This window comes from Cryptotermes secundus, unplaced genomic scaffold (genome assembly GCF_002891405.2).
Source record: "Cryptotermes secundus unplaced genomic scaffold, Csec_1.0 scaffold87, whole genome shotgun sequence".
Lineage (NCBI taxonomy): Eukaryota > Metazoa > Arthropoda > Insecta > Blattodea > Kalotermitidae > Cryptotermes > Cryptotermes secundus.
In genome coordinates, this window is record NW_019739942.1 from 173898 (window position 1) to 198289 (window position 24392).

The 24392-nt window shown below is 35.6% G+C and overlaps 2 protein-coding genes across 3 annotated transcripts in view; both read left to right on the forward strand.

Moving 5' to 3' along the window:
* Positions 1-2717: 2717 nt before the first annotated feature.
* LOC111872038 lies at positions 2718-16918 on the forward strand. The gene is made up of 6 exons (XM_023865530.2): positions 2718-5392; positions 5882-6100; positions 6952-7060; positions 8087-8383; positions 9706-10195; positions 15281-16918. The coding sequence occupies exons 1-6, from the start codon at positions 3217-3219 to the stop codon at positions 15512-15514; spliced, it is 3525 nt and encodes a 1174-aa protein (XP_023721298.1). The 5' UTR covers positions 2718-3216; the 3' UTR covers positions 15515-16918.
* Positions 16919-18044: 1126 nt separating this feature from the next.
* LOC111872043 (calcium and integrin-binding family member 2) overlaps positions 18045-24392 on the forward strand; it is an 11266-nt gene continuing 4918 nt past the window's right edge. The window contains exons 1-4 of one of the 2 annotated variants that reach the window (XM_033754491.1): positions 18045-19344; positions 20610-20758; positions 21548-21650; positions 24021-24180. In XM_033754491.1, the coding sequence (XP_033610382.1) occupies positions 20670-20758; positions 21548-21650; positions 24021-24180 (352 nt within the window). In that variant the 5' untranslated portion in view covers positions 18045-19344; positions 20610-20669. Of the gene's footprint in view, positions 19345-19712; positions 20759-21547; positions 21651-24020; positions 24181-24392 lie in introns of those variants that run through there. The other variant, XM_023865537.2, reaches the window with a different exon arrangement.

Consider the following 24392-nt stretch of genomic DNA (forward strand, 5'->3'; position numbering starts at 1 on the left):
TTAAAACAGTGATGTAATTTATAGACAGGTGGATTTAACCCCAACCATCCAATCCAGAAGTTGTCAACAGACCATGCTGTTCTGTAGTGTAATGCAAGGAAGATATAAAACCAGCGTTTACAGTCTTTATGGTATGGTATGGTGTTATGTGTGTACAATAGTGTAAATTGGGCCGTCGACACAGTGTGTACAGAATGAAGACAAAATAGATAGTAATGTATCAGCATCTTGTTTAGTATGTGCTACATGTTTCGACCTTTCCTTGGTTGTCATCAGAGAAGTCACAAGAACATGAAACTGAGTTTTTGAATTGAGTTACTTTAATGTGGATCCATATTTTAATTTTTTTTTATAGTGAATGCATCTTTGGAAAATGTAATCTAATTTAATATTAATTATTATATTTATGTATGTCCTTGAAATAAAATTTAATTTAACAAATTAAGAAAAATTAACTATTCCATGTGTAGAATTAACCTAGAACCTACATATATGAGTAGTTATTTAAAACTTTTAAAAATTAAAAACAATTATTTCAATGACACATCAATATAATTATTAATATCTGGGGTAAAGGGCGGCTGGCCCATAGGGCTGACAACCTTGCCACCATCTATGAGCCGATGTCTAGAAAACGTAGGAACCTCAACATCTTTCAACCCTATGGGCCTCCACTGCCTGTTATAGGGATACCTTTACTTTGTTTTTTTACAAAGTTATAATGTATATTAGTCTTAAATAATCTTAAATTTATGTAGAAACCATATATTACCAGAGTTTTCATGTGCATTGTTAGATTACTTACTTTGATATTCTTATGACCCACCCGATGACCTAGGAAAGGTCGAAACTTGTAGTGCAATACCTGTACATAATAAACAGATGCTGATATATTAATATTTTGTCTTAATTCTGTAGATATTTTATAGACAGCGCCACTTGTGCTATAACATGATGCCAGAAATGGAAGACATGGAAACTGGAAGATCCTTTCAGCTTGGTGTTTGTGGAGGTGGCTTTATTTTAAATTGTCCATAGTGACTGAATTCTGAGGTAATGTGAAGCTTATCATGAAGCTCTTTGCAGCGAGAGATGTGAACACTGTGATAAGATGGTCGCACAGGAAGTCTTTCCTAAAAGGCATTGGTACTGTTGCACAAGGGGGCTGGATCATACCCAGACCTCAAGGGGATCCCTTGTAAACTTTACATTAATTTTTCAGTTATTTTTTATTTGTGTCATAAATTTTTGAAGACCTGTATTCATATGTCTTTGTTATTTCTTGCTGAAAAGAAATCTTGTACCTAACATTTTGTTGAACACCTCTGCATTGCCAAGTAGTTGCAACATTTGTAAATTTATTAGAAAATGTTTTTGCAATTTAAATTACTGATAAATGTTTGAGCACTTCTGTTTAGTGTTGAGTTTGGTGGAATGAGGGTGTGGTGTATAATTAAGGGAAGGGCAAAGCCTGTGCCTGGACTCCCAGAAATGTTCCTCATGAAAAAGATAGATCCAGTTACATTTCAAGTGTGAAATCCATTTCTCACCTTTATTAATTGTTCAGAACTTTCCCCCTCAACAGACTTCACTCTTGAATAAAGTTCACCACTTTAAAAATTTCATCAAATCCATATAAACTGAAGAAGTTTCCTTTGTTCACAGCATTGTTCTAGAGACCTCCAATTTTTTAAACTGTATCTGCTGATAACACATACAGTATATCTCATATCTCATATCATGGACACTGGTAAGTTATATTCTGATTTGTACATTACAAAGTTATGTACACAAGTTCAAAATGTGTTTTTTTAACTGAATGCGGGAGGAAACATTTTTATCGGTTCTGCATCAGTTGCTGCTGACTACAATATGCCACAAACATTTATGGACTTCCTACTTAACTTGTCTGTGTACCGTTTAATAGCCACATCTGAAAATTAATAAATGCATAATTTTCACCAAAAACAAATTGAGGGCAGTATGTTTGGTTGGAGGTGTAAGAATATTTAGATTGTTAAAGTTATAGTAATTATAATTGCCGCTTATCAGTTTACTTTTCAACGTCATCAGCTACAAGGCCTTTTGCAACTTCTTATTTTCTATTCTGGAACTTCTGCACTGATACGTGAGAGAACGTCTGTATTCCAATATTTTTTATTTTTGAACTTTTGCACTGATATGTGTGAGAACGTCTGTATTCCAATTTATATGCATAAATATCCACATAAACTAATATAGGTTGAAACCCCATGGATGTCTGTTTAAATCTTTTATCCTGTGTTGGTAGCAGCCTTGGGATGGTCTGATCCTCAGTCGAAGACCTACCAAATGTCTGGTCCGGGTCTGGTCAAATGGGATTTGTAGTGGACAAAGTGGTGCTGGGGCAGGTTTTCTCCGAATACTTCGGTTTCCCCTGCCAATCTTTATTCCACAAATTGCTCCGCAATCGCTCTCACCTATCATCTGGAGCTAGTACAATAGGCCAGAAGTGGCCTCCGTACAAAGGACTTAGACCCACCCCACCAGCAATTAAAAAAAACTGTCTATAACATTCGTAATTACAGATTTAATTCCAAGTGGGAACAGGCAAGACAACTTAATCCGACAATATATAAGATGTAAATCAAGGCCCTCTTCTCACGCCTACAGCTGATCCAGCTGATGTAGTCAGCTGTACCAACGCGCGCTCTTGCTCTCTGACAGGCTATAGCAAGGAAAATTAAGTTGGCACAGCATTCACTTTTCCGTTAGTAGAATTCTCTTGCAGAGTGAATTAATTCCAACCACCTACGCGTTTGCGCTGTTCGTTGCCATTACGGATAGTTGATGTTTTGAGGTAAATTTTAGTTCTATGGAACTAGTTTGCAGTGATTTTTAAACCGAAAATGGAAATGTGGCAATTCAGTAATCCGTGCCGTGAGATGTGGAGTCCGTGAATCAGTGGTATAGAGATATAGAGCGTATAGAGCGAAAGAGGGTAGAGAGCGGTAGAGAGCATAGAGCTGTAGAGCCAGTCAAAGACGTTTTTTGTAACGTACATTACATGTGTTTTGGATTTAAATGGGAGTGAAAGTCAATGGAAATAAGGGTTTTGTTTTGTTATTGGTTATCCTGAAGAAAATACGGTGCAGGAAGAGTTTGTAATGAAATAAGACATGAGATAAATTTAAAATAATGGATTGATGTGTGTGTGTACCAAAGCTGTACAGAGTTATGTTCTTGGGATCAAGTTGTGATTTTCCTTGCAGAAAGGGAAGTATGGATAGTTTTCACGATACACCCATGCATGATATCACAAAGACTGCAGAGCGGTGCTTCATGGGTTTTGAAGCATATCAGGAAGCCAAGTTGAGTATGGGACAGCATTTCTGCACCACACCAGAGTCATTGTTTTCACAAAAGGAACTGGAAGATCATAGCAGTGATGCTGATGATGAAATTACAGACGTGTCTGGGGAGTGCCTCAGTTCATCAAATGAATTTTGTGATATTCCGAAAGATTATTATATTTCGAGTGGTACAAAGCCATTATCGTTAGTGATTAGAAGATTTAGCACTCCTACAATAAATAATAATTCTCCTTCGGTTCTGAAGAGAGATTCTAATGTGTCATCACCATTTACCAGAGAATTTGAAAGTACCTCAGACAGTGAAGTTTTGAATTCAGATAAGAAATTGAGTGACTTACCCTTTCAGGAGCAAGTCACAGTTACCTCTAATGCCATCAGTCCAACTTCACGAGAATCTCATATTATGTTAGGGCCAACAGCATCAGATGGAACTGTTCGGGCCCTTCAGGAAATAATTTTGAGTCCATTGCAGCAAAGCAGTCACTCAGGTATAGTCCGGGAAAACATAGAGAATGTTGTAAATGATGCACATGTAAAAATCAAAACCACGCACACTATTGAAAATGACTGTTTGAAATATGTGGATGGCAGTACATTACAACAATCAAATCCTGTACTGGAGAAGTACTGTGTTAAGGATGTAGATGGAAAGTTATCAGTGTCTTCAGTTTGTAGTAGGGAGGTATATCAGAAGGTGAAAAATGACAGCATTGGTAACGGAAATCAAGATTCACCATGTCCACTGGGAAGTTCCAAAAACCTTCAGTCTCTGATACACACTCATCCATCAGAACATTGTAAACAAATAGCAGAACCATCCAATCATAGTTCATTTGAGGTAGTTCTAGGAGAAAATGCTGCAGGAAATACTATTAAGATTGCAGAAGATGAGGGGTGTCAAGAAATGAATGCAGTTGACATTACCAGGTGTGAATCTGAAATCCAAAATGATGTAATATTGAACATCAGAAAAGAACATTCTGAACCTGCAGAAAAAATGTGTAACCTAAACTTAAAAACACAGTTTGAACCATATTGTGTAGGAGGAAAATCTCTTGTCAAAAGCAATGTGATTGAATCTTTGATAAATGAAGTGTATGAGGCAGAGGGGATAGCCATAGTTAATGACAGGTTCAAATTTCAAAGTAGTGAATCAGTGTTACTGCAGGTTCAAGGAGGAAATATAACTGAAAGAGACAATGAAATGAGCACAATTGTTAGTCATGATATTGAAGTTACTGTGGGCCAAAATGCATGTGATAAGGATTACCCTGTGTGCACAGGAAAGTGTGAACTTGTAAAGACTGAAGTAAGCTTCAGTGGGAGTGAAACTGCTATGACTACAGCTACTGATACAGTAAAATCTGAAAGACACATTGAAATTTCCTATGAGCCTATTCCATTACAGAGCATTCATAATACTTCACAACAAATTGAAATAAAGTTGCCAGAAGATGTGTCTTTAATAAATGTAACAAGAAATGCGACAGTGATTATGTCTCCAACATCAGTAGGATGTGCACTTTCTTCCATTCAAGCTGAAAATTCTGAAAACAGTCATCAGATGATCTGCCCTCAGAACAGACAGACTGTGTCATTAGGTGTCAGTCCTGTGCAGAAATGTGTACAAAATTCATTCGATGATATGGAGGAACTTAGAAGAAAGTCAAGTGTGGGTAGTAGTCCCAAAAGTCCAATTCCATTAATAGGGATGAATGGTGTTATAATTACTGGTGAATGTGAAAAGGTTCAACCAGTGAATATGAAAGCTGAAGATATTAAAAGTATGGAGTGTAGCTCAGTTTTAGCAGGAGAATTGGCTGAAAATGTAGTGGCAAGCACAGATTTCCATAGAGACAGTTTTTGTAAAGTGAGTAAGACGGATCCTTTACAGTCCACAGTACATAATAGTTCTTCGCGTGTTCAATCATACACTAAAGATAAATTCGATTGTTATAATGATCTGTCATCTGACACCGTTTTTGTTGAGCATTCACCACTCCTTTTCAGTTCAGATGATGAGAATTCATATTATACAGGTAAGATCAAAGGAAGTACTAATATTTGATTGGATGTTAATTATATGGGAAAGGAAAGAATGTGTTCGTGCAAGGGCAGGCTCTACTTTTGAAGTTCAACATAATTTTCTTTATGAGAAAAGTTCATTAGTGTATATTACACAAACATACAGATGAGAATACAGTCGTGCATTTTGCAGTTATTTGATATATCAGGACATACTTGTTACTGTCTTTAAGGACACAATTTCATTAAGTTGTGTTTGAATTCTCTTTCCAATGTAAGTGCTTCAAAACGAATTGGAACTTTCATTTTTAAAGTAACTTATGGGGAAAGAAACAGCTGCATTGATATTTCTAAGAGTTTAAATATAATTCAAAATGTTTTGGTCATGTGTAAGTTGGTTGTATATTGCATGAATTGTAGGGCCTGTGAAGCCTTTTAGATATTTGCAAATTGCATGGTTACACATTTTACATTGTTTTCCTATAATTTTAATTTAATTGCAGAAAAGCTCAATAACGAACAGGAAACAAGTGCAACAACATCCAGTTATGAAAAAATTATGACAACAGAACAGAAGAAATTGCACCGTCTTCAAGAAGCTTTATTGGGTGTTCCTCCTCCACCATCAGTTACAATTCCACAGCTTGATGTAACAGATATTCTTAGGTTATTGAAAGAAAACAAAAGTTTGATGATCTTAGCAGATACAGAAAGTGAAGCTGGTAAGAAGTTAATTATTGAATTTATTTGTATGAAGCCGTGAAATCTCTTGAAAATTATGTGTTTCTATTCAGCATAATATAGTGAGAGATGGTGGTATAGTAGGGATGGACATATCTGTTAAAAATTTATGAGTCTACCTGAAGGATTCATTTCCAAGATACATCTTACTTTTTGGAAGATCGAAGTGGGAAGAAAAAGCTTTCTCATGTTTTATATCTGTATTAAAGATAAGCAGCGGCACACACACAGGGAGCTTGCACAGAATTGAACAATGCTGAAAGCAAGAAGTAGCAGCTGCAGCACTGTAGACCTTGAGCAGGTATCCCCATGAATTTTAAATTTTAAAAAATTTTTAAATTTAAATCGAAGATTTTGAAAATACCAAAACTAAAAAATGAAATTGATGTATGTAAATTAACAAAAATTTTATACATATCTGACAGATATCAGCAAAGGGATTCTGATATATCGGGACCTATTAACGATGGAGAAATGAACAGTTAAGAAAGCTGGTGTTTTTAAATTTTTAAAATACGTGCAGTGTAACAGCTACGTGAGAAAAATATACCTGATGATGGCCATTTACGGCCAAAACGTAGTGTAGAAGAAAAGAAGACAAAAGAACTAAAATAAATTGTTGCACTTAGGATGGAGTGTGTCATACGTTGTGTAGCGTGTAACAGGATGCTTAAATATAATATTTTATATCTGTGTATACAGTGTTATTCTTTGGAAGATTGTTGCACATTTTTGTCCATTTTGAGGCTTGTTGGTATGTGGGTGTTTGTTGTAATCACTTTTCGTTTGCCTTTTCTACTTGTACGTGATTTTGCCATCATTTCATTACCAGGTTCAGAAGGTGTGAAGTCTCAGGCAGCTTCATTGAAACCATCTTCTGTAGAACAAATAATTAATTGTTCTTGGCCAGATTCAAAATCTTGTTGCCATTATGGCATTCAGTAAGTACCTGCATTCATCTTTCTGTAACATGAGATTAAAATATTTATTCTGTGCCAGAAATGTCTATGGGGAGACAGCATGTCTTTAGTAGGCAACTTTAGAGAAGAAGGGCCAATGTGTTCATTGAGACCCCAGTGTGGTGATTCCGATTCCCTTGATACGTTGAATACAGAATCTATTAATTCTCCAATGATGACATGCCTCATAGATATTTAAGGCACAGTTTACCTACTTTTAGGGGCATGCAGCATAGTTAGTTGAGACACTATGCTGCAAGCTAGAAGGTCACGGATTTAAGTCCCAATGAAGTGGATTTTTTCGATTGACCTAATCCTTCCAGCCACAGTATGATCCTGGGGTCGACTCAGCCTTTAACAGAAATGAGTACCAGGGATCTTCCTGGGGNAAGGCTAACAACCTCACCACCATCTGTGAGCTGACTGTATAGACAAAATATGGGAGCCTTGATGTCTCACAACTCTGTGGGACTTTGTGGCCTGTTACAGGGATAGCTTTACTTTTTGAGCTTTACCTGTTATTAAATCTTTTCTATTTGGATGTGTTTGTGGTGTCTGCAGAACAAGGTTAGTAGTAAGTAAAAAAAAAAGAGAAAAAAGAAATTACCAAATGTGAGAAAGTATGTCTTCTCAATGCTAATGGACCTTTCTTGAAATCATGAACATATTAAATGTGTATATGCGCATGTCATGAAAAGTAACTTACAAATCTATGTAATTAAATTTGATATTACTGATAGTCCAACTTATAGCAACTTTTATGACTGCTGTTAATCTTTATAATAACTGATTAGCAAATGTCATACCAATTTATGTGAAGGTTATGTATCTGTAGCATAACTATTGAGCTGTCATGTCACAGATCATTTGAAAGATACACAGAGAGACTTACTGATAACACACATTTCAGTGGAATGAGAATTAATAGGGATAATAGGGTCCTTATTTTTCTTAAGTGTTTTTTGCAAGTGACATTTGTAAACATTATACTTTAAACCTTATTTTCAGATATAACTGTGGTCGAATTTCAGAAGAATTTGAAATACTATGGCAGAAATTACAAGAACGTTATGTTGGTAGTGAGACCACTTCATCCTGCAATATATGGTTTAAATGTGACATTTCAAATAAAGTGAGTAACATTACCAGTCGGCATAGAAGCACTGGTCACTCACCAGGTAGACGGTTGAGTCATCTGGCTCGCAGAAGGCAGACCTTCTGTTGTGCTAATTTGCTGAACAACAGTGTTGCAGAAAGTCGTCATTCTGCTGCTGCTGAAAGGCGTCTCATCATGGTAGAGATAAAGTGAGTGCCCTTAGGGACTTGATTTTATAATGAATGGCACTGTGGAACAGTATGTACATAATTGTTTGTCACTTAATGTGCATTGCCAGCGTGGTAGTTGACCACCCATTCTGAGGCACGATTCATTGTCAAAATCAAATTGAGAACTCTTGGCAGTTGATATGTCGTAAACATATTGACAGTTAGTGGGCTATATTTGTCCTGAGTCCATACTCCTCAAATTAAACTGTATGTGCCTCTCTGCAACGTTTGATCTAGTTTCTGTAAAAGTGAATAGCGTGCCTGTGAAGAGTTCAGTTTTCTGGGCTATATATCATTGTGTAGTCTGGTGAAAGTCAACCAGCATTTTGGAGGAATATATTGCCTTCATCTTCAGGGTCAAAGAGCTTTGCTTGCTTGCTGCTTTGTACTTGGTTTTTGCCTGGTTTACTCTTTGACCCTGAAGATGAAGACATTCGTCATAGCCACTGCTGTGAGAACCTCAAGGTCATTACAGCTTTCTATTTCTGCTTTCCTTTATAGTTATAGAATATGAAAAAGTATTAGTACATATTTCAACAAATGAAATCCTCTGTTACCAATTGTACATAGGACATAAAAAATGGGGAGAGATATTGCTGAATTACAGTTGTGGAAACCCTAGCGAACTAGCCAGACAAATTCGCGTTGTTGGGTAAAGTTGTCCGTGTGCTTAACTAATTAAGCACTATGCCATGTATGGGGGCGTGGATGTATAGATCCACATTTTCTTGACTTCAACACTAGCTGGAGGTGAGTGGTCAGCTTCATGCTCCTGCNCTGGGACTTGGAACTCCTACCCCTTGGTCATCCTTAGCCGCTATACTGACTGTGCTATCCCGGCTCCATAGTGTTGGGTTCCCATACTAATTGAAATTTAATGTTAAGATGGATTGTACAGTTTCTTATCAAGGAATACAATTGAAGCTTAAGAAATCATGGATGTGACCTCTCTTTGTGTTGACAGGCACCCTTAGTTATACCCTTTATTGTAGTAGTCCCTCAAAATATAAAAATGACTTGAAAAGTACAGAAGTATTGGTGTATTTTTGTAAGACCTCATATGAGAGTAGTCTGTTATTCATAATACTGTACAGTTTTTACACAGGCAGTAAATGAGCATTTTGTTAGAAACAGTTATGCAGTTTTAAATTTAGTTTTCCTGCAATACAAGTATAAATGCTTATGTTAGTGAAATTAAATGTAGTGGTGCAATACAAAGATAAATTGCTTCATGACTGAATATAAATGCTAATACCTTGACTGACTTCAGAAACTTGTTAATTTGATTGCTTCATGTACAGGAAAGCTGAACACAGGCAGAGGTTAAAAAATTATCAGCCTCATAGAAAGGCGCCGTCAGTTGATTCTAACCAGCTGCAGAAAACTAAACGGGCCTTATTTAAGAGTCCACCTGGTAATCATAAAGGAGTATCTTCTGCTTCAAAATCTAGGTCAGGATTAAAGAAAAATAAAAGTGATAATGATCAAAGTAGAGCTCTCTGGCCATCCAAAGATAATGCTACAGTGAAAACAGGGAGTGACAGAGCACTAACCAGTCTTAGTGGACAAATCAATGTATATGGAAAGAGGAGGAGAGAAGAGGGCGGTAGATCTGCACAGCAAAAGTGTCCTCGAAGAATGCTGTTTGGTGGTGCTGCAGCAGCAGTGAAGGGAGAAAGTGACTTCATGACTGCAGATGACAGAAGTCAAAATGTTAGAACTAGTGAAAACAAACCACAGATGTCAGTTGCTAGGGATCTAACTGGTGGCTTAAGTGAAGTTCATAGAAAGGTAAGTTTTCAGACTTGTTTTTGCACTTGCTGAGGTCAGTGGGAGCCTTGTGCTCGAACCAGATCCAAGAAGAGTCAGGATTTTTAATCATGAAGGGCAACATAATCATATGACATTATATAGTTATATAATGATCACATGTTATTAAATTATTTTTAAAGTTGAGATAACCTGGAGTTCGAGGGAGTAAGAATGAATTGTATGTTTCAGTCAAATGTCAACTTTATAAACATAAATTAATGGTTAATGTTTTTTCATCAGAGCCTTTCTTTTTGTAAGTTTACATCATCATGTTGACAAATTTTAATCGATTTTAAAGATTACTTGTCTGTACATTTATGTTGTATAAAGTACAGAAATTTTTAATGCTTTACCATACCATAAAACAATGCAGAGTTTTTAAAATTGCCAAGGATTATGCAGTGGTGAATATTGCTGATACTATCAGAGATGATGTATGTTAACATATTCTGTAATGAAATAAGTTCTTGAAGTATAATATGCAAGTATAGTTAATTTTTACATCTTCATAAATTTAGATTCATTGAGTAAAGATTAATAAGTAATCTTCTCTTCCTGTTTACATATATTGTAACCATGATGTCTTCAATTTTTCCACATTTGCTGAACTTATAATTATCCTGTATCCAAGCATCCTAAATTCTTATGCAGCCAGCAGAGATTTCAATGAAAATTTGCCATTTTATAAAGTTACTTAAAAGAAAAAAGTTGCAGTGCATGTGACGTTACAGTTATAGCGATGCATGATTATGGTAGAGGTTAGTTGAATTTGTGGTCATGTTACAGTACATCTGTAATCTTTCACCCATCAGTCTGCTTTATCTTCAAAGAAAAGCGCCATGCAAGATGTAGGGTGCAAACATGTTTTTTTGACTTTGAAAGAGAACTTATAATATTAAAAGGCTGTAAAATGATGAATATTTGGTTCTGTAAGCGTTTTCCCTATGTATTTGTCAGATTCATTTAACTGGAACCCCACGTGCCAGTTAATGTGGAGTTTATTGTATGTGTTGTGCATAACCCAATTTGTGTTTGTTATTTCTGTCATTGATACATTCATTGTATTGTCTGGAAATTCTGACCACTGTGGACTATGTATTTTTTAATGCAGTCTGGACATTGTGGACCACCCCTGTGATCTAGTGGTCAGAGTTCCTGGTTACAGATCCAGAGGTCCGTGTTCGATTCCCAGCGCTACCAGATTTTTTGAGAAGTAGTGGGTCTGGAACAGGGCCCACTCAGCCTTGTGAGGATAATTGAGGAGATCTTTCAAGGAAATAGCGTCTCCGGTCTAGAAAACAGAGTTTCACGGCTGTGGGGATCTGTTGCACTGACCATGTGACACTCTCTATCTGCAAAAGTTGGCACCAACTTTGCTGACAAGTGGCAGTTGCTCAGTCGGTATAGTTCACTTGCGTACTACAGGCCATGAAGTCTGTTTTTGTTCGTTGTCATGACATTGTAGTCGATAAATTCTGTTATTATTACATGCATCTTCTTTTTGTTTTTATTTCTTAAGTTATTTTCTCTTGCAGTGTTGATTCTGTGTGGTATTTCTATGTTAATATTATTGGAAAGTTTTATAATCTTCATTTCATATTCAACATAGGTACATAAGGCCCATCCTAATTTTTTATCTTAACTCTTAGTGTATTGGAGTTGTTGTCTTGCGAAAATCAGGTGGATATTCATTATCATGCGGGATATCTTTTGTGTTCATAATTCTTTGCTAATATTTTCTTTAGATAGCAAGTAATTGTGGAGTATAATAACTGAAATTGTAATTGTAATTTAGTATTCTGTCATTGGCTGTTATCTAAATATATCACATACTAATTGATTGTTCCTCTTAGTGATATTAAATCTAGGAAGTAAAGGGAATTGTTCTCTCACTCAGAAGTAAAACTTAATAGGAGGTAGATACATAGGTAAGTCAATAAGTAAGTTACAAATGGATATAGAACTTAAACAGATAAGAGTACTGATTTGAAAAATGCTTTTATTTCTCAACATAATCTCCCTATACATTGAGGCACTTGTCCCATCATTTCCGGTTAGAGAGAGATAGAGAATACCAGGCCATCAAGAAGGACACCAATCTGCTGAGAACATTACATTAGCTATCAATATCATTCTTCTAAGGCCACGCCATAGCTTAAGCGATTAGTCGCTGGCTTCCCACCACTGTGATCTGAGCAAGTGGGATTTGTGATGGACAAAATGGCGCTGGGGCAGGTTTCCTCTGAGTACTTCGGTTTCCCCTGCCAATGTTCATTCCATCAAATTCTCCACAAATAAGAATGTAAAAAATTGTAACTATTGTAATTTTAATCTACTTATATATCAAATTGTTAATATTCAGAATTAACTTGACTTGTCATATATCATGTACATGATCTACAGTGACGAAATAAATCAATCAATCAAGCAATCAATCACAGAGTACTATTGACTGTAATGGCTCCTGGGTGAGGGAGAATGGCAGGCATTGCTATTAGTGGCAACTTAGAGAACTTTGATATGCATTGCAACTTTGTTTTTTAAATAACTTCATCAAAGTGGTAAACTTTCTTTGAAATGTTTGCCAGTTGCATGAATATTACAGATGCTTGGATACCGGATGACTAGGAGTTTGCTGTATGCTTTTCTATTTTGGGTTCTTTCTCACATTCTAGCAGTAGTGATTTGACCTTGTGAACAGTTTTATTATTACAGCAAGATTATTTTCAGACTGAGAAATAACACAGACTCTGCTGTATGCCAACATATATGCATTGCTTGCCACATTTCCTGCCCATTCAGCTGCAATCGCAGTGAAAGGACAGTAACTTTCCAGATTGAAGTGTATGTGTTTGTGTTACAAGTAATGTTTAAAATGTTCCCCATCACCTTGGATACATATCTTGCACCTAAAGAAGTTCTTGCTCACATGCTTTAGTTCTTTGAGTATACATTGTCTTGCCAGAAATAAATGTCAACTTGGGATGAAGTTTGCCATTGTGAACTGACTGAAAATACAAATTATAGAAATTATATCTGGCTACTTAATCATATGGCTGCAGAGGATACACATCTGTGGTTTTCTAAGGTCGTAGTTTCAGAAGCTTTGTAGTGGTTCTTGCTCGCCCTTTCAGCACTCTCATTTCTTGGGCAAGGTGTTTCAAGAGACAAGGTAAATATCCAAGCTTCATTCTGATTCCATCCAACTTTTCTTCCACCAGTACTTCATGTTGACATTTAGGTTTCCTGTCAACACACCAGCTCCTCATACCTTACTGACATGATGCTGAGTAGTGTTTTCTGTGGGGAACTATAAGTCTGGGAAACTTTATTCTGGATTGTCTCTGACTCTTCATAACAGAATTACACTTAACCTACTATTTGTATAAAATTCTAGCATAAATTTGGTCCTAAGAGATATCAGTTTATTATCACAGCTGTTGACATATCAAGATAGGCAGAATATGATGCATTCCCTTACAGTGAGAAGCTGTGCTTTGACTGAGCCCACAAATAATTTCTCTATAGTGTAGTTGATACTGTGCATGAATTTGTGAAATGAGTATTAGTATTAGTATTTATTCAGTATTCCAGACATCCACAAGATGGATACAGAACTTGGCCTCACTTAGTATGTACATACAGACCAATTACAAAAGTTGTTTACATGGAACATTAGAACAGTATAAAATATAAATAGTTAATACCTTAGATCACATAAATAAAAAGTCAGAAACATGTCATTTAAGAACAGTCATATTAAATAAGAAATCCACAATAAACAAATACACTCAACTCTCGATTATCAGGGGTCGGATAAACCGGTTTGCAGCTAAACCGGGGCTTTTTTGAGGCTTATGTGTTGTTTAATATTCATTCACTTTTGTTTCACATGGTGAGTTGTAACACTATTTTGGCGCTAGTGTGAACCGAGCTCTGCATTTTTTGGTCCCTTCATGCTAACACAATGTTCTAGGGTAGGGGTGAAAGAATGAAAGGATTTGTGGAAAGTTTCAAGTACAGATACACCGCCCCAGTTAGTCTCTTTGTATCGATTTTCAAGTGCGTTAGCAAAATGTCAAGGTGTAAAAGGAAGCGTGTTGTGTTAAGTATTCAACAGAAACTTGAAATTATCAATCAGTTGGGAAAAAGAGGTGTAGTTAAACAATTAGCAGTGCAGTACGGTAGTAAGAAAATATCACATGGTGCTGCTCTTAATCATTTGGAATCCTTACTAGACTATCTTGAGAGTGAAGAGAACAGTTTATTAAGTGACAAGCTAATATTAGGTAGGCTTTGTACGGATATTGGTAAAAAGGAAAATGCCGTGAAAAAGCAAATGACAATATTAAATTTTTTTAAGTGTTAAGTGTGAATATTCGTAAAAAGTGTTGGCTGTTGTTGAACACTGTGAATGAAATAGCTAATTCATATTTCAGTGTAATGTAAAAAAAGTATAAATAGGCCATGAGATGACATAAAAATGAGGTTGAATAAATTTAAATTCAGGTAGGCCTATAGTATTATGAAGGTACAGTATTACAGTACTACTTTTAATAAAATTTGTCTTAACTGGGTTTTCAATTAATCGTGATTTCCATCCCCACCATTATCCCAGATAGTCGAGAGTTGAGTGTAATTATGATTTGCAAATACTAAAAATTCTTCAGCTTACAGAAAATAAGATTAGTTGGCAATGCACAGGTAGAACTCATAATTATAACACAACAGGCATTATAAAATGAGTTTACAATGAACAAAAAATCATAAATTACAAATAATATACACAAGTGAGCCATAAAATTTACCTTCAGATGTGTTTATTATAACTACTCTCATTATTGATCAAAATACTCTTCTAATGAGTAGAATGAATTCGTGTATAAAAATTTTTTTAAGGTGGTTTTGAATTTAACTATGTTACCATTAACATTTTAATATGAGTATATTAATATGAGCATTGTTTGTAGTGAAGAAGATTATTAGTGTGATAGAATAATTTAAGAAATGTATATGATGAGAATATGTTTAGCTAATGAAGTAATAATTTATTCTGATCCACAGAAATTGCTTTGGGCTGTAGCTGAAGCCCTGCGAGGAGAAGGCATCAGCATGAATCATCCTTTATTCCGTCCCTATGCTACATCATTGGTACGATTGGTGCGTAATGTTATGCCAGATTTAAACTGCAAACGTGCAGTCAGTACAAGTGATCTCATGTTGCAACTTGCCAAAGAACATATTAGGGATGTTATGAAACAGCAAAATGGGAGCACTGAGGTAAACTCAAGGACATAGTTTATAAAGCAGTATATTAACATTTAAATGTACTCAGGTTATCTGACTGTGTTTGTATGAATTTTAGGTACCACTATGTGCTTTCAGTGTTCTTTTGATAGCCATTTTAATGAACACTGCCAGTAGGTTTCATAGACAAAAGTGACATAGATCTCGTTCATGAAGAATTTTATTGAATATTTTGTTTGCTTATGTATTAGTGGTACCTATTTTTGACACTGACATTTTTGTTAAAATATTTTAGATATGTCTGCAGTTAATAAGTAAAATATTCTTGAAGGGTTGTCATATTTGTTTGAAAATTGTGAATCATTTCTGTCAGATAAAAATGTTGATTTTAACAACTTTAGGGTCCACAAAGACAGTTGTATGAGGTAACATATATATTTCATTTTGAACTTGAAAACCAGAAATTGTTAATATATTCAGTAGACAGTAGTAAATGTTGACTGTTTCACTGCTTGGATGGGCGTAATGGAAATATTGTAGGGTTGATGCAGGCTGTGTAAACGGAGAACAGTGACATATTGCCCCTAAGATTTTGACTTGCAGCTTCTGGTTTATAAACCCAAAATCAATACTGTGTGTCTGCTTTACAAAATCTATGCCTTGTTCATAGGACAATTACTGATGCATATGGTCAACATACAGCAACCACTCTTGCATTTGACGTTGCTGTTACATTTGGTATTTAAACTTCCTTCTAAGAAACAAAATTAAGTTTTGCATTATTCGCCTTTATTTTATAGATTCTGTATAAAGACAAATCCTGAGGTTCAACAGTAATTATATTTGATCACCAGTTTTGAAATGTGCTTGAATAATTGTGCTGTATTTTGTTCCATACAGGGATTATAAATTTCAGTATTTCTCATGTTCATTTTCCTCCATGTCTTAATGAGTCATGTAATGGATTTCCCTGTCTTCTCAGATAAGGGATTTGGATAGGAGAATATTAGTGTTACATAAGCAAATACACATTTATGTAAGTTATTGTTATTTATTATTTGCTCTTTGAAGAGGTATGTGTAAGAAGATACATCCTGTATATTTGGTGTAGAAATGTGTAAAAATGGTTGATATTAATAAATGTGTATATTTTTTCATGTTCTCTTGTCAGTAGGTGAGGTTTAAAAACTTGTGAGAATGTGACTTATTTCTATTAAAGATAATAAAGTTGTGGAAGAAGTAATTTTAAATCATACAGAGTGTTATCCAGTAGCAAAACATTTTAGATAATTTATGTAAGCCTTGTATATTGCTGCCATTGGTTAATTAATTATTTTATATTAGTTTTATACAAATTCTGTTTTGTAAAGCAAGAATCAGGTACCTATGTGGAATTTACACTGCCATGTATATTTTATGACATGAAAGAATTTAATATATATTTATCTAATTGTGTTAATTTATAGAAAGGGACTTATTCAACACACTACCTTCCAAATATACATTTCCATTGATATAGGTTGGTATTGATATATATAGAACTTTTTCAGCAGTCGCTAATTACTCATATGTTACATTAAACCAAACATAAATCACTGCTATCCAAAATAAAATTAGCTATACCTTTACCCCCAACCAGTGTGTACAGTGGAAGTTGCGTCCTTCAGGATGATTACATATTCTCACTTCATGTCACACTTGCTGCAGAATGTGTCCTGCACACAAGTATATCCGCACTCCCACTTCTCCACTTTGACCATTTGTTCATGTAATGATCTTTTATCTCTTACATATAATACATTTTGTGTTTTTGTACCAAGATTACTATATTCAGAATGTGTTAGTGTGGGTTATTTCTTTCTTCCATAGCCATCCAAAAAACAAACATATTGAACTGTGCTTAATCTCAGCAGGAACTTCATTTTGTTATATTGTAGGAAAGAACTGAAACATGTTATTTCATGCCACAAGGCAATATGTTGTATGCATAAAGCATATGAGTGAAAGAAGCATAAAACATCTTCTCAGCTTTCATCCAAATTATTTATACTACTGATATATCAGATGGTGTTATTTGTGTTTTTGTTTGAGTGAGTGACATTCAGAGTACAGAGTAGCGGGCAGTGAATAGTGATCAGCCATAGCAAATGTTAGCTATTTTCCTTTGAAATTGCATGTTATATTATCTTAACTGTGTGTTTGCATGTGCGTGCTATTTCCATGAGCCATGCCATCAGTACCATTATGGGGGCTATTTAAATGTCTGACGTGAGAGTGACACTAACCAACCATTTAATGCAGGGTATTGGAATGTTCTATAATTACAGTTCTTGGACAGATATGTAATGTATATATAAGACAGTATCTTATTTGGTTGAGGCACTATGCTACAAGGTGGAAGGTCATGGGTGTGAGTCCCGATGAGGTGGATTTTTTTAAATTTACCTAATCCTTCCAGCTGCGCTATGGCCCTGGGGTCGACTCAGCCCATAACAGAAATGAGTACCAGAAATCTTCCTGGGGGGTAAAGGGCGGCCAGTGCGTAAGGCTGACAATCTTACTGCTATCTGTGAGTCGATTGTCTAGAAGATGTGGGAGCCTCAAGCTCTCACAACTCTATGGGCATCCACGGCCTGTTTAAAAGACCACTTCTATGTAGAATGTAAGATAATGAGACTACCTAAGTTAGCTGTCTGTCTGATAGCAGTAACTAAACTACTGTACTAATGTGCACATGTAGCTTGTGTTTTTTTTTATAGAATTGGAACTGCTCAAACATAGTATATTGCCCAAATTGCTTATATTATGAAATTTGTCAGTACATTGATGGGAAAGAGAGGGAATAGCATATCATCTTGTGTAAGAACAACAGTTTACTGATGTTAGTGCAGTGTTTGCTGATATGCTTCATTACTGATCACTGAAGTAGCTGAAATTAAGATTTCATGACTGGTTTCTATCTCAGGATTGTGGCTTCACAATTAAATCATGTTGAATCTTCAAGTTCTGTAGCCAGAGTATTGGTCACAGTTTGGATGTAATATTTTTTGTGTTTCGGTACTGATTTATTTTTTCCTCTGTTTAGTGCTCCTTTTTTTCTCATTTGTTTTTCATTTAATGATACTGTAAGTGGCTCATACTACTACTATACAGTGTTCAATAATTAAGTGATAAGGAATAATGAATTGGAAGGAATGTGGAAGAAAAAATCATCATATTGAAAGGTGATAGCCTTGAATTTGCCAAGGACTGAGAAAAACCATGATAAACTGCAGACAGTATAGTTGGTGTCTGACCAAGATTTGATCTTGGCATGTTTCTAATACAAGTCAAAAGCATTACTGCACGCCATTTTGCATATTAGCTTCCTTTCTTTTACCAGTCTACGTATTGTATGACTATATTCTTTACTACCATACATTTTTTCTCATTTCCCAGTTATAGTTTAATAAACTAGACTACTTTTTGCCAGACTCTGTACAGCCATTAGTACAGTTCTTCTATTAATATAGTCTCACTTTTATACACAGAACTAATACACATTTTACATAAATCATGAGACATATCATGAAATGGTACATATTTGATTATCCTTTCTTCCACATTGTAAGAAAAAAAGAAAAAAAAACACAAACACCCATGTGGTAAAGATAATCAGTTATCTTGTATATCTTATTATCTTGTAAGGGGAAAGTGTGACATTTCTCATGCATTATCAGCTTTTTCATTGTGTTGTTTCAAGAACTGATAACCATGACAAACATTAATCTGATGAAACTTCCTGTCATTACTTCAGTGTACAGGTGACTGATCCCCAGTAAACTGTTCTTTGGGGTTATCAGGCTTGTCTGCATCTGTCCAGAGTAATTTCTGTAGGAAAGGTACAAAGTAGTTTCCTGAAACATTTTAATTGCTTTTTGAGTGTGTATGCTTTGACTCAGTAAAAGTGATCTGGACCTATTATTGATATTAATTGAAAGGCAGTCTTTTGTTAGCTAGTATAATCAGAATGATGTGGGAAATTTTTTTAATTTGAAATTGTTATATTAACTTAAATACACGTCTTACAGCTTATTAGCTTAATCAGTATTGAAAGTCTAATAAAAGTTTGTCATGATGGAACATCAATACAAATATTAATGTTTCTGGACATTAACTATTGATCCGTTTCTATTTAAGGTACCATCATGATTTTATTTAAAACAATGATTTGGAGATTGGATTTTGTCTCCAAAACATTGTGTTTTAAATAAAAACGGTGATAGTTAATGTCCAGAAACATAATATTTATAGTATGGAAAGCTTTATTGAAAAAAATTCTATGTGGTAAATGATAGAAAATTGATGACCATTTTGCATGGGATATGTGCTAGTTTGAAAAGAAGAAAATGACAGTGTTATGATTTTATATTTTAAAAGAGTTCCATGATCTACATTCAGTGTATAAGATGTCTTCATAAAAAAGTCTACCACATTCTGCTCATTTTTATGGCACAGTACCATCTGTGAGCACTTTTCTGTTTCAGAGTGTGATATCAGGCATATTTCAGAGTTCTTAGTCCACTTTCAGGATGTTGTTTCAAAAAGATGGTAATGCATTAATTCTGAATTGGCATATGCTCACGTGGCAAGTAGGCATGAAAATAGAAAATAGTTATCTGTTTTCTATTTTCATGTCTTCTTGCTTACAGATATAATGCAACAGGACATAGCTCCTGTCATGGTGCTTTATATATTCTTCTGTCATTTTTACTGGGGAATCCAGGATATAGCAGTCAGTAAAGTGACTGGCTGAGTTTGGATGACCAGAGTTTGATTCCCAGTGATGACAGACTTTTTCCTACATATAGCAACTTCTTGTTGGGCCAACTATTGTCTGGTGGGCACTGGAGACTCTTTTTTTTTCTGGGGCTAAATTGGTTAAAAAAACTGTCTGCTCACCTTTATTTACTGCCAGGGTTGAGAGTGTACGGAACGTTATCTTCACTCTGTCCATATATGATGACTATACTGTATGATGCATAGGCAACTTTACCTTTATATTACTACTACTACTACTACTACTACTACTACTACTATTACTACTACTACTACTGTGACCACCACCACCATCCCTCCTGCTGCTTCTTCTGTTCTTCTGTTTCAGTAATTTTTGAGCTAACCACAGACTCTTTAAGTAATAACATCAGCTATTGAATGTGAAGTAATGGGCTCTAATGCAACACATATGATTGATGAGAACCAGCTGGAGGAATATGTCAAACTCTCATACCTGAAGAAGGCTGAAATACAACAGTAAGTTATAGATAGCATTATGATAGGTTTATGAATGTTATACTGCAGGAATATCCATAATAATGAACCTCTGGGTTCCATGAAATGTTTGGAAATTCTTGAGTGGCTGTGTGACTGGTGGCTTCTCAAGATGGACTCATCTCCATGAGTTCGTTATTATGATGGGTAGAATATGTCCTTTACTTACAAGTATTTCTTTTATTGTATTAACTCTTGGTGAGTAATATTTCTAGCAGCAGTTGATATTAACTAGCAATCTGTGTGCCTGCAGCCACCAGCAAGCCTTCAGGTGGTGCCTCCATTGGCTTTCCCTCATGTCCACTCTGTGTTAGCTGCAATAAATATGAGGGAAAGCCAATGGAGGCACCACTTGAAGGCTTGCTGGTGGCTACAGGCACACAGATTGCTAGTTAATATAAACTGCTGCTAGAAATATATATATGGGGGGTGGGGGTGGGTATGATTAGGTATGTATGTTATGTCATTCTCTTGCTGTTTCCATGGAAAGATATGGAAGTGATTCCACATTGAATTTCAGTAGGCCTTTCCCACTAGTATAAAACATAACTGATACCTACAATGGATTCTGGGCTGTTCTGAATATAATATAGACCCATTTACTCCTGTGCAAGAATAAAATGCAGGAGGCGAAACATTATGTAGACACACACAAATATACATCAAAGAGCTGTGATTAACATAATCTTGGAACACTGATGATTCAATCATTGTCATAAATCTTGAGAGAAAAAATTTAGAAAAGTAATTATTTGATTTTACCTCTAACAGTATCTGGAAGCATTTCTATGCTATGGACCCTGACCGAGTAAGTAGAAACTATTGGTGCTATCTTCCAGTTACATATCTTGAAGAGCTCCTGCCTCAGCTAAAGGTAATTTTCTAATTGTACAAAATCAGTGCAACATTCTGGGGGGAACTTGAAATTGTATAGATAGTTATAACTACTGAAGCGAATAAATGGTTTCTGTGCTGTAAATATTGATAAAATTAAAATGAAACCCATTCAGAACAATTCGCATATACACAAAAGGTAAAGCAATCCATATAATAGGCCATGGAATCCCATTGAGTTGTGGGATGTTGAGACTCCAATATTTCCTAGACAGTCAGCTCACAGATGGCGGTAAGGTTGTTAGCAACTGCACCAACTGCTCTTTACCTCCAGGAAGATTCCTGGTATTTGTTTTTGTTAGGGGCTGAGTCAACCTCAGGGCCATAGTATGGCTGGAAGGATTACGTCAACTGAAAATCCAGTGACCTCATTGGAAATCAAACCCACGACCTGGCTCATGTATGTACATAGGTGTGACAAAAAATACTCTGTAGATAGGGGACATTTGCACACACCTCTCTTTTTGGAAACACTGAAACTCCTCCCGTCCCTTTGAGATTGTTCTAGACTGCTTTGGCAGTCAGGACAATTTTGAAATTGTAACATGTATAAAACAATGGTTGCAAGGCCAGAAGAACACAGTACATAGTACAGTTTCAGTCTTTGTTGATTGTGGTTGGCTGGCATGGGCATGTATTGAAGCAGATGTCAAATAGTGCATGCAGTGAATCACAAGTTAGTTCATTGCAAAGCGGAAGAAAACAGTGCAACAGCCTACAATGAAACAGTAGTGTATAAGAAAGAACTGACATCAAGATCATAAGTGGTAAGATGATTGGTGAGGCAATTACTGTTCCCAGGTGTGATAAATGTTAACTGTGTGGTGTATGTGTCAGCCTCCTTGCAGTCTTGTTAATTGCTACAGAAAGACTCACAATGTTCTGAGCTTTCATAGGCATGTAAGCTGTTACAACAAACCTTATATGAAGCATTATGAGATCTATAAGTGGATATAATCACTGAATGCAGCTATATCTTGTGGGTTTTGTCTGCATTCCAAATTCAGATGATGTAACAATGCCTAATCTGAAAAGATCTTGTCCAGGACGTATATCTATCATCTATAAAATTGAAAGTCTAATGACATATCTCAATTCTTATACCTATATCATTTTTCTAAGTTCATGCACAGAGTGAACGTCATTAACATGCAGTTTCAGTTGTTTTTAGCCTGGTATATGACATTTGTGTGTTTGGAGGGTTCAATAATGATTTATATGGAGATGCAGAGTACTGTATTGAAACTGTTGTATGTTTCAAATTGGAGACATTGCCATTTAAAATATCTGTTAAGTTGTTGCCTTGTTCTGAAGTTCTTTACTTAGAACTGCATTCTTGAATGAGTTTGATATGCAGAAAAATGTAATCAGGGTCAGATTAAGAATTTATGAGGCTCTATCTTAGAGATGAGACCCCTATAATTTCTCTTTAAAAGAATATTATAGAAAGATCTTTGTTTGAATAATTTCATTGTCAGAAATGTTTGTATCAGAAGATAAGTAAGAAGAAACAACAGGATGCTGTTTCAAAGAAAGAACCTTTTTTAATAAAAATAATTTGTACTTAAATTATTAAGAAATGCGTATATGTGTGTAAGAATAAATGTATATTCATGTAGTAGAATTGTACAAACACATGAAAGGCATTATTTGCTTGAAATCAGACAGATGCACCAGAACTGAAAGCAAGAAACAGTTGCATCCAACTATTGCATCTGTTCCTGTATGTGTTGTTTTGTCACTCCAATCTGACAGCCATTTTTTTTTCAAGAGCGTGTTGTGTTTGTCTTGTGACTTTTTTCTTAGTAATTTTAAGCCCCATAGATTGTGAAACCCTAAGCCATAACCTATTCAGTTCACAAGTAAATCTGAAGAAAGATGTGGAGCAGTTAAGCACTGAACAAGTATACATGCAGAGTTCTCAAAAACCACTTCACTACATATTTAGAATGTCTAACATCCAATAGTGTTCATTACTGTAAAAACTGGCTGTGTCATGAATTTAATACCTTAAATTTGTGTGTTATATATAGGCTTTTAAATGAAGTCTGTGGATTCAATTCATGAAGAGGTCGTTGGATTTTTCAACTGACCTAATCCTTCCAGCCACACTATGGCCCTGGGGTCAACTCAGCCTCTAACAGAAATGAGGACCAGGAAGCTTTCTGGGGGAAAGCACACCTGGCATGTAAGGCTGACAACCTCACCGCCATCTGTGATCGAAATGTCTAGAAAATGTGGGAGCCATGATGTCTCAACCCTATGGCCCTGCACAGCCCCTTACCTTTTACTAGGCTGCTATTGCTTCTGACGAAGTAAGAGTAATCATAATACCGATTTTTTTAACTAGGTAAACCCCTTTGTAGATCGTTTATATGATGTCTTCTTTCCAAAACGGGATCAGAATGGGGAAATTTATTTCTCCTTTGAAGACATGTTGGATATCTGTTCTGCACTGTCACCTCAGTGCCCTGACAAAGTAAAAGCTATGTGGGCATTCAAGATCTTTGGTAAGTGATAGAGTTTCATGCTGTTTGATAGAAGGTGTCTGATTTTCTGTACCATAACATATGAGGGGTAGTCAAATGAAAACGGGTCAGAAGCCAAAACATATTAAAGAACATTTATTACCTCAAAAGTAATCTCCAAAACTGTTAATACATTTATCACACTGGGATATAAGACGGTTAATCCCATCCTTGAAAAAGCTTGTGGTCTGTCT